At 32.8% G+C, this 11,783-nt stretch overlaps 2 protein-coding genes across 2 annotated transcripts; both read left to right on the forward strand.

Moving 5' to 3' along the window:
* Positions 1–1,478: 1,478 nt before the first annotated feature.
* On the forward strand, positions 1,479–11,149 carry LOC114121611 (tRNA-dihydrouridine(16/17) synthase [NAD(P)(+)]-like). The gene is made up of 10 exons (XM_027984020.2): positions 1,479–1,654; positions 8,029–8,284; positions 8,734–8,893; positions 9,113–9,308; positions 9,448–9,696; positions 9,768–9,913; positions 9,983–10,104; positions 10,173–10,322; positions 10,415–10,541; positions 10,963–11,149. The coding sequence occupies exons 2-10, from the start codon at positions 8,063–8,065 to the stop codon at positions 11,007–11,009; spliced, it is 1,419 nt and encodes a 472-aa protein (XP_027839821.2). The 5' UTR covers positions 1,479–1,654; positions 8,029–8,062; the 3' UTR covers positions 11,010–11,149.
* LOC114121610 (palmitoyltransferase ZDHHC11) lies at positions 2,423–7,565 on the forward strand. Its single transcript, XM_027984019.2, has one exon. It carries the CDS (start codon positions 3,571–3,573, stop codon positions 5,374–5,376), a length of 1,806 nt encoding a protein of 601 aa, XP_027839820.2. The 5' UTR covers positions 2,423–3,570; the 3' UTR covers positions 5,377–7,565.
* Positions 11,150–11,783: the final 634 nt, after the last annotated feature.

Genomic DNA, 11,783 nt, shown 5'->3' on the forward strand with positions numbered 1-11,783 from the left:
CAGAGTTCAGGCTATATTTTGTAAAACTATATTTTATTGCGTGTTCATTTTTCTTAGGTATACCCGACAATAATACTATTACTTTTTAGATTCTTATCAGTGCAGTATTCAAATAAAATAGTAATTTTTTCTACATTTTCTTGTGATTTTTATTTTAGGATAATACTGTTGAAATGAGGTTTCAACATGCTATTAAGAATTGACAGGGGCGTACGCAATATTTGCTATTCTTCATGTGTACGGGTTTATAGAGCGCCAGAGCGGTAATAATTTAAGGGTAGAAAATTGAGGTTTATTAATTCACTTGGATATTAAAATAACTCTCCTATTTTTTTACATAGCTTTTAATAAAATCCCGTTCATTAATAAAATATAATATTTGATTTGATTTTTTGATTACCTGTCTATTTTTAGTAAAACTGTTGTATTAAACTTTTTGTTTACCACTTTTAATAACAGAATAAACAATTAAAACGTCACTTTTCTGCAATTTTAAAATACAAATGTTTTATTACTAAAGCACTATAAAGGCTATTATAGTCATTAGTATCTTAGTAGGTATCTTAATTTATTATTATTCTATAAGGCTTAAATCATGATTAGGGCTCGGATTTGTCTTTGCATTTTTTTTTTGGATGTCTAATACGATGCTTTCCAAGCTACAATTATGTTTCAAGTTCTACCCACAACATTTTTTGAGGACATATTTTGCCTTTTTTTTTGACGTTTTAATGCACTTTATAATTTTTTAGGTCATTTTTAACCTATTTCTCGTGTTATGATTAAAAAAAAATGACCTCGTTAAAATATAAGTGCTACACAGTAGTTTAGTACTACCTACTTAATATAATTAATTATTTTCATTTTTAACTTAACATCGGGTTATCCGATTTTAAATTAGACAAGGCTGAAATTTATCTTTATGTCACACCATCCAATTATAATTTCTCTTATAATTTTATACTCATGTTTAATAGTAATTTGAATTTTTTTAAATAAATAATGCATTTCTGAAAGGGAATTTTTAGAGTTTAAGGTCATAAATGCATTTTTTGATATTTTTAGGGTATTTAAAACCAAGCCATGATATAACAATATTATAAAATTCATTATGCCTTAGATAGGTAGTTAAACAAAACAAATAGACAATAGACTTATCACTTATATATTATTTATTATTTAATATGATTTATGATTTATATAATTTTTTATGTAATTCTGTGTAATAGTATCATAGACATATAATAATTGATAAGAAAAATATAAATGAGATAAGAAAAAAAATTAAATATTGATTTAAAATTAATTGTTAATTAAAAATATAATATATTATTACATTGTAATTTATAACTTATAATTATCACAGAATAGATTTCAACTTTTAAATAATTAAAATTTTTCGAACCCCTGGTTTAAAACAAGTTTCTGTTATCAGTTTATCACTGTAATCACTTATCAGATATGATTATACTAACACGGAATTCACGTAACCGTGTTCTGTTCTTACGACTTACATCTTACTTTCAAGTTGTTAATGTTTAATTCGTGAAAAGTGTAAATTTTAAGACATTTACTTATTATTAGGTACTTAACTGTTGTTTTTATTATTTCAAATAATTATTTTCGAAAGTTTCATGATTGTTTGCTTTAAGAGGTATGTATATCAAAATATGAAACCTTATGTTAAGTATATTTAATATTTATCCGTAAGTCACTAATCATAATACCTATAATTTATCTAATATTTAACTATGAAAGTTTTATAAACACAAAAAAACAATTTTAATATTTTTTCATTGATCTTGAATACTTGCAAATTTTGTTTTATCAACTAATGACAATTTAGTTTGTTTTTGTTACTCAATTAGCTAATGTAACTATACCTACTTCAATATAATTAGTGAAATAAAATTATGAAACTTTATTTTTACTTTGCTGTTTTCGTATTTTATAATATGATGAATAGCTAATTCAATTACAAACTATAAATACATTTATTATTCTATCTATAAAACAATACAAAATAATATATGTATATTAAAATCATTAATTGATGTGCTGCTTTTAAGATTGATAGTTAGTAGTTAATACTAACTACAAAATTATTATAATATAAGGCTTTATTAAATTTTATGTATTTTTATAGTGCATAGAATGTAAATGATAAATAGGTTAATGTAAGAAAGTGATCAGATTAAGACTGATGTATTATAAAATTAAGAACTCGGATAATACTTATAAATAACGTAGGTTATTTTGTAAATACTCACCTATAGAAAACTGTTTAAATCATGAGTGAAATATAAATATTTCGTGTTTAAATATCTATTTTCCCAAAGTTTGTTTAATATAATAAAAAGAATAATAAAATTAAAAACGAACATAATATTTACCTACCAACTTAAATTTATTTGTCAGTTAGCATAAATAGTGTAATTTTTTTTTTTTTTGAACAAAATAATATTTATTATAAAGTATAAATGCATAATATAATATGTTTGTAGTCAAGCACAGTGTCCGACGTTCCGTAACTTTTTTTATTAACTGAATACCTTATTAAAACTGACCTAACCCATCGGGTTTTATTGTACATATGAGATTTATATGGGTTAATGGTTATATCGATGACTTGATTTGCGAAAGCCAAAAAAAATATTGTAGGTAGGTCTTTTTTTTTTTTTATTCCGTCTGTCGAGTGTCAGGAAGTCGACACTCGTTTCCTGCACACTTTATACAAGTTTTGTTCGACTTTGTGCATAATTTATTGATATCGTCTGCCAAAAGTAGTACACCAGCTGCGCGCCGCTGCATTATTATATATATACTAAATAGGTACTCTCGTTACACAAATCGTTAAAAAAAATTTTCTCTTCTCTTATTGTAATTCCTCGTCGGACGTCTAAGCGAGTATAATGTTGCGCAATATAATAATATACACGTTTACACCGTCTGCCGATCGTCGTTGATTGATTGATTCCTGTCTCGGCCAGAAATGGGTTTTCGGAGTAGGTTGTTGTGATATTATTAAGTCTGCGAGCGCGTCACGACCAGCCGATGTTAACCGTCGGTTCTCGTCGCACGCGGTCGGCTGCGGTAGTGCGGTGGTGGTTAACGCGGTGTGGACGCGTGCGAGGGTGGCTGCGTACACTAATCGATACGGCGTGACGCGGCCACGCTCGGAGGGGAACTTTTGGACGAGGATGCGTGGGCGGGTTGCCCCCCCCCCTCCGGCGCGCGTGTCGGCGCGCACATTCCACCGCCGTTTCGCGCCCCTCGCGGAACGTCGTCGCGCATCCCTCGCCAGTACCAATCGTCCCGCCGTCGACGTCTGCCATGCTTCATCCGTCCCGAGCCTTCTGTCGTCGCCTACGCCGCCGTTTCCGTCACCGCGTCATTGTGCACCGACTCGATTGTTGACGTTAGACCGTATAACCGCACTCTCGTACATAATATACCGCAATCGTTTAACCGCCGCGGCCGCCGGGTACAGACGACCACTAACCGGGTGCCAGCTATAACCGTTTCTGGTGTCGCCGCCGTAGTTCGGGACAGTGCGATGCGCAGCGGACCATGACACCGTGCCACAGCGAGACCAGGAGAAAACAGCGGCGCGTCCACGGGCTGCAGATGCCATGGCACCCGCAGCAAGTGGCCGGTTGGCTGGTGCTGGCCACGTTCGGCGCCTGTTCGTTCGGAGTCCTGTTGCCGGGCCTCGGGCCCGACGTCTATCCGGTCGCTCTGTTCGTGCTGGGCAGCCTGTTCTTCTTGCACGTCGTGTCGCACGTGGCCGCGCTGCTCATCGATCCCGCGGACCCGCAGCTGCGCGGCGGAATGTCGTCCCGGAAGCCCGTCCCCGAGCTGGACAAGACCAAACACGCGCACGTCATCGAGAACGGAAAGTGTCACCTGTGCAACATATACACGTCCGGCCACCGGACCAAACACTGCGGATCGTGCAATAAGTGCGTGGAGAAATTCGACCACCACTGCAAGTGGCTGAATCACTGTATCGGAGCCAGGAACTACGTGGCGTTCATCGTGAGCGTCGTGTCGGCCGTGCTCGCGTGCCTGGTGATCGTGCTGGTGTCGTCCGCCGAGCTGGTCATCTACAACTCGGATCCGGTGCACGTGGACCACTACCTTCGGCCGGTGTTCGGCAGCAATCAGACCATCCAGGTGAACCAGCTGTTCAGCGTCAGCCGACTGTCGGTGGACCGGAACGTGTTCGTCACCGTCGCGTCGATCCAGTGCGTCTTGGCCCTGGTCGCCATGGTACTGCTGCTGCACCTATGCGTGTTCCACGTGTACATATCCGCGCTGGGCATCACCACGTACGAGTACATCCGGAACTACAGGCGGTATCCAGAGTTCGATTCCAGGAACGCCGGCGCGGCCGCGCTGTCGCCGTCGTCGTCGTCGCCATCCGACAACGGCGTCGCGACGTCTTCGTGCAAGAACGCCGCGGGCCGGAAGTCCGCCGTGGCCCGAGCCATGTACAACTCGGCGTGCTGTTACGGCGCGGTGACCTCGGGCCGGCGCAGCAAGCGGCCTTCGTGCGGCATCCACTCGAACCTGAACGGCGCTAGCCGGAACGACTCGGACGGCGGCGGCGGCGGCCACGACGACATGACCGTCGAGACCGTCGAGTCGTACGGTCGCAGCAGCAGCAGCAGCAATGGCGCCGGTAGACAGTTGCTGCACCCGAAGCAGGACTCGGAACGGACTAGACCGGAAGACCGCGACCAGCTGCAGAACGGCGCACAGCCAAAGTGCCGGTACTGTCTGGAGAAGAACAGGATCCGGGGCGACGGCGCGCGGTTTTTCGTGTTGGGCAAACGCCGCAAAGGGTTCTGTTGCTGCTTCCAGAAACCCGAACCGGTGTTCGGTCGAGCCGCCGTCGCCGCCGCCGCCGCGGCTGCCGCGCACCACGTCAAGGTACCGCCGTCGCCGTTCGCGGTCCGCCGGAACCGCGTCATACCCGCCGACGGCGGTCAGCTGTCGTTGGTCGTCGACGAGTGGAAATCGTTCAACTCGGGCACGCTGCCGGCCCTGCCTCACGCGGCCGCCGGCCACCGTCAGTTGCAAAAGATCACGCTCAAGGAGCTGGGCCAGGTGTTGGCGTTCGTCGAACAACAGCCGTCGAAAACCAAGCGGCGCAAGATCGGCGCCGGAAACGGGCAGATAAAACACTCGAAGTCGTCGTCCAACCTGTCGCCGATTCACGAGTCGGGACTGTCCAACCCGTCCACGCCGCAGCTGAAAAACCGTTACCCGCAGACCAGGCCGTGCAGTTGGCTCTCGTCGTCTTCGTCGCCTCCTCAACCGCCGCCGCCGCCATCGTCTTCCTCCCCGCACAATACTTCTAAAAGCGCGTGATTTATGTGTGCGTGTGCGGGTTTTTCCATATCCACCCTTTTATCCCCCCCTTGTCCCTTAGACCCACGTGATATGTGCGCGCACAATTCGCATTTCATTTTTTTTTCATCGTCAGCTCCTACTCGTTGACCGATAAAATGTTTTACGAACGACGGCGTTTGGTAATCAAAATTGTAAACAATAATATTTTATAGTTTTACGACCGTATAAAACCGTGTTTAAGCCGTTATAGACCGCCATCGATTGACTAACAATTAATAAGTGACTATTGCTATTTCTTTTTACCAATTTTTCTGTTCTTATGTCATGCGTGATGCAAACTCTTCCTTATAGCTGTATATTATATAATATATAGGTACCTATTTGATTTAACGCGAAAGAGTAACGAAAACTATACTTACTGACTATTACTGCTCTGGTAAGATAAAATACCGTTAACATTTGAAAATGTTAAAAAATATTTTTTCATTTCTCATACAAACAGGGGCGCAGCCACACATTATGCTAGGAGGGGCAAGCTCTAATTTTGCCGTCCCTATTTCCATCACTCAGCCCCAATAATTTTCATATTTTTATGGCATTTTAGCTTAAGAAGACAGTATTTATGTCATTGATACTTATACATGTAAATGTACAAAATACCCAAAACTTCGAGGAAGAATAATTGCATTAAAAAAGATTTGGATTTTATTGTTTTTTATTTTATATAATTACATATCATAATATATAATTCAAGTAGGTACCTACTTATTGTATTATACATTATTCTCAAACTGATATATCTCCCTAATCCCATATGAGACTAATAGTGACTACCAATTTGTTTTCACTGTGACCTGTAATTAACGTTTCCAAAAATCAACTGCAACCCATTTAAATCAATGATGATATTTAATTTTTGTAACCAAATAAAAAATGATTACCGAGCACGCAATATTATAATATTCCTTATCATGTGATATATAGGTACCAATTGTAAGTCGTCCTTTCTTGTTGTACTATTATATTAATATTTTAATACTTTTCCATTTTTATAAATTCATTTAAAATTTTATTATATTTAGAAAATTATTATCTAAAAACAAAAGTTTTTGTGAAAACCAAATGTTTGAAGTACCTAATGAAGTGTCACGATTTAGTTTTAAATTGTATTAGCAAAATAATATGTTTGTAAAATTTTTATGGAAAATTAAGTATATTTTTTTAAGGTCTTTGATTTACATTATACAATATTTAAATTATATTGGAAAATCATTAGTTGGTGTTTAATATTATGTTCAAAAGCATTTGTTAATAACATTGCCTACAACAGTCTTATAATTATATAATATAAATGTTAAAAAAAAAATAAAGATAAAAAGTCCATTGTAAGTTTATTGTATTTTAATTTAAATTTTAATGAGAGTTGAGAGTTTTATAGAGTAAGATATCTTTTTATGACTGTTTAGTATTTAAAACTATACCTACTGAATTTTTTTTTTTTTTTTTAATTTACTAATATCAAGGTGTTTTAATCTAAGTAGTATTAACTAATAACAGTGAAATAATATATCTATAACCTAATATGTTTTTCTATATGCACAATAAGTCGTAGCCTTGTATAGTAAGGAAGAAAGGGTTAAACAGTATTTTATGTAATTACGAATTTGTGATAATTATAGTCTAATCATACAAATTTATTTACATTATTCAATATTCAGTCATATTTTATTTCATCATCTAAATTTAAAAAACTTCTATTGATTCTCTTCCAATGTCACTTATCAATACCTACTAATAAGAAAATGAAAATGAATACTATAATTAATACATTTAGTTTATTTTCTGTTTATTTGATAAAAATGTGTTAATGGACAATTTTTTCCCATGAATTTTTATAACATTTGAAATCTTACTTTTTTATTATATTTTTATCATAAATTGGTATGTTTAACTATGATTTAAATTTTACTTAAACGTATTATTTTAAGTATTAATAAATAATATTTTTGTGGTTTTAGAATTTCTACTTATTTGTTTTTTAACCATACCTAATAATTATTTCCTGTTTAAACATTTTGAAAGTGAAATAATTTATAATATTTACCTATCATTTTGTTTTGGATTAATATATACTTTATAAATATAATATTGTATTATCAAATATTGTGTTTATTTATTTTTGCATAATAAAAATGGTGTCCATATCAGTTATGGTTTTAATTTATTTTGGATTTTGTGGATTACAGTATCTATTGAAATGTCAATAAATACACCTTACCTATGTTCATTTTTATTTATAAATACTAAAAACATCCGCTGTACAGAATGCATGTGCTATACTGTGTTTCTAAGTAATCAATTAAAATTGAAAATGTGTTTTATAACTTGTTTTTACAAGCACATTGCTCACTAACGATAAGAACTTATAGAAATTGGTCGATTTTATTTCATGTAGTACACTATATTGAATATTGTATGCCTACATCTTCTTGAATTAAATAAAAACAAAGAATGTATAGATTATTGAATTTTTCAAATAAAAATAAATTTAATAACCTTAGGTTAGTGAAATAGAAAATGTAAGACGAACAATAGATTATTAGTTTATGTATCCTTTGAAATTGTTAAATTTTATTTTATTTTTTAATTTTTATTAAAATTATTTTTCAGTTATATTTATTTTTAAGGATAATCAATTAGAACTATGGAATCAAAAGAAAATTTATGGGAAAGGCTTGGAAAACCAAAGCATATACTAGCCCCTATGGTTGAACAGAGTGAACTACCTTGGCGAATGTTATCACGTAAACATGGCGTTCAATTATGTTTCGCACCAATGTTGCACAGTCAGAATTTTGTTCAAGATCGTAAATATCGCAAAGAATTTTTTACTACTTGTCCTGAAGACCGGCCTTTAGTTGTTCAGGTACGACTATAAAAACATAGTATTATATTCATTCAATAACATTTAAAGGTCGCTGTCATTGTGTCATATATCTCCCATTTAGTGTTGTTAGCTTTAATACTAAAGTGGTATGAAACATAAAGGTAAGAACATTTCTAAGTTTGCACATTGGTTTTTACCATATTACAGTTTTTAAGCTAACTATGAATAGATATGTAGACTATAACAATAAGAAATCACTTAATAATTAACATATCATAAAAACCAATGTGAAAATATGGATAATGTTCTTTCTTCTCAACTTGTTAGCTTGTTGATATACCAATAGATTCTTATATTAAAGCTTACCAAAAATTAGTTTTGCCAAACTCTAACTATATTGTACATTGTTATTGTTAAATAGAACATAGATACCACATGTTTGTTAAATTAATTTTTTGTCTATAATCCCTATATTTTGTTTTTAATAGTTTTGTGGAAATGACCCAAAAGTAATACTAGAAGCTGGAAAATTAGTTGAAGATAGTTGTGATGTAATAGATCTAAACTTGGGCTGCCCACAAGCCATTGCTAAGCGTGGATTTTATGGTTCTTTTCTTCAAGATGAATGGAAACTTATATTTGAAATTGGTAATTGGATTTTATTGTATTTACTTATTAATAAATAATAATAATATGATATTGATATGCTCAATATCCAACCCTACTATACTCTGGCCAGCAAGAAAATTTGATGCTAATTGTATGTCACGTCACGACACCCTGACTACAATGTTTTCTCTATCTAGACAGAATAAAAATACAAAATATGTTATTGGACATTGATATATAATGTTTTTTAAATTTCAGTAAAAACATTACGAGACAATCTTAAAGTACCAGTATCATGTAAAATACGTATTTTTGAAGATGTAACAAAAACTATTTCGTATGCTAAAATGTTAGAAGAAGCAGGTTGTCAAATGTTATCAGTTCATGGTCGAACTAGAGATCAAAAAGGACGATTTACAGGAATAGCTGATTGGAATCAAATAAAAGCTGTAAAGTAAGTTAAACAAAATCCAAAATAAAATGTAACTATCTACTATAACTTATAAATTATATTATCATTAAAATAAATTAGATAAGTTTACACCATTTATATTTTTAACTATGTTAGTATACATATTATGGTTATTTTTTAGGGAAAATGTATCAATCCCTGTCTTAGCTAATGGCAATATTCTTATATATCAAGATATTGAAAGATGTTTAAAGGAAACTTTGTGTGAAGGAGTTATGTCTGCTGAAGGACATCTTCACAATCCATACATTTTTGATAATCAATCACCTCCTGTTTGGGAACCAGCACTTGAGTACTTAGATCTTAGCGAACAATATCCTTGTCCACTTTCAAATACAAGAGGTCACTTATTTAAAATCTGCTACCATATGTACGTGAATAATTTTTTTTTTTTTTTAAATTATAATGTAATTATAGTTAATTTATTTTTTATAATTTCAGATTCAGTCTTCCTGAAAATGAATCAATTAGAGATATATTAGCAAAAGGTCAAAATCGTAATGATTTTAGAAACGCTATTATGCAATTAAAAGTAAAATATTTACCATATCATACTGGACAATTACCGTGGAACAACAATCAAAATGGTAGACTTATTATAACACTTAAATATTATAAATAAATTACATCCTAACAGTTTTATAATATAATTTTAGATTATAACTTAATTTTACCTCCCTGGTTGTGTCAACCCATGATTCGTGTAGTACCTAAGAGTAATTTAGTTGAACTTGAAACTAATGAAGAAGTAAATAAATCAAAAACTGACGAAAAAGAGGTAAGGATTATTTTTGTTTGACAATATATTATATTTTAATTTCTAAAAAAATTATTTAATTTAAATAGAATTTAAAAAGAAGTATTGATGACGAAGATTTACTTGACCCATTGAAATTGTCAAAAAAAAAATTAAAACAGTTGAATAAATTAAAAAACAAAGAAATCAGATGTCAAAGAATACTTGAAGAATTGTGTTCTGAATGTCGAAATCCAAAGGTACAGTTATTTAAGTGAACTTTAAAATTATAACTAACTTTAATTTAAATGTTTGTTTATTTATTATTATTAATTATATATTTACTATCAAGGGCTTAAAATGTGAATATAAACTTTGTAAAAAGTGTTGCCGAAGTAAATGCTATTTAGAAATTGCTGATTGTCCGGGTCATCGGATATTAATTAAGACAAAGAAAAACTTATCTTGTCACAAAGAAGGTATTTATGATTAGTAAATAAAAATTGTATAATTCATTTAATAAGGAACAATGATAATCAACATTTACTTAGGTCTATTTCATTTTTATCAATTTATAAAATACTTAAAAAAAAAACAACTAACAGCATTAACTGTAGTTTTTTTGTAATTGATGCACATGAAATTTTCTCAATGTTTCATAATTTTTTGAAAATTGGATAGCTAACATTTCTTTAGTATATATTACTAACAACATTGATTTTGTATTATTTTATATTATTATGTAATGCTAATAAATAATAATCAAAATTATAACAATAATTTTAACTTACAATCTTATATTCTTATTTAATATAAATTATTATGACTTATTCATGTATTATAAATCATTTTACTTTGATATCAATATCTAATATATTTTTTTATTTTGCTTATTTTCAGAAAAAGATCTCAACAACTGTAAGCAAATATACAACGATGTTTCATGAAATTTAAGATTAAGAATATGATAAACTGATTAAATGTTAAAATTTTTTCACAAATGTTTTATTAATATTCTAACATTATAGTAAAGATTCATATATTTAATTGTTATTTTTATTTAATTAATAAAAAAATTAAACTCTAATATCATATTTTAGTTTGTTCATCTGAAAAAACCAATTTCGGGAATAGAATATTAGATGCAGTAAAGGTTGTGACACAGTGGTGGTTTGAAAATATTGTAATATATTCTCTAGAAACAACAACTATTTCAACATTTTAATAGGGATTTTTACTAAAACCAAAAATTCAACGAATTCTACTCAGACTCTGTTAACATTTTTTTCTCATCGAAAATCAGCTGATGGCATATTATTATTATCATTATTTTCATTTTTATTTTATGATAAATATAGAAAATGAATTAACTCACCCACCCTCCTAAGTGGAATTTGTGATAAATGTAATTTATATAACATAATTAGCAAATATACACTCAACAGTTCATGTTTATGTTCTTAAAAATAAACATAAGAATACAGATAAAGTTTAAACCATTAAAATTCATAATGAATTGATTTACTTTAATAAAAGCTAACAAAACTAAACATGAATTAATGAGCCATTTTAGCAAAGATTTGCTTTATTAGTTATTACTTATTACACACTTGTAAGATGGAAACAACAAATGCGGGTGTTGTGTTCTCTTAAGAGGAACTTTGTACTACATTTTGAAGTACTAAAAATTTAAACTTTTCATTAATGGATTTTAAAAAACA

Source organism: Aphis gossypii, chromosome 1 (assembly GCF_020184175.1).
Source record: "Aphis gossypii isolate Hap1 chromosome 1, ASM2018417v2, whole genome shotgun sequence".
Classification (NCBI taxonomy): domain Eukaryota; kingdom Metazoa; phylum Arthropoda; class Insecta; order Hemiptera; family Aphididae; genus Aphis; species Aphis gossypii.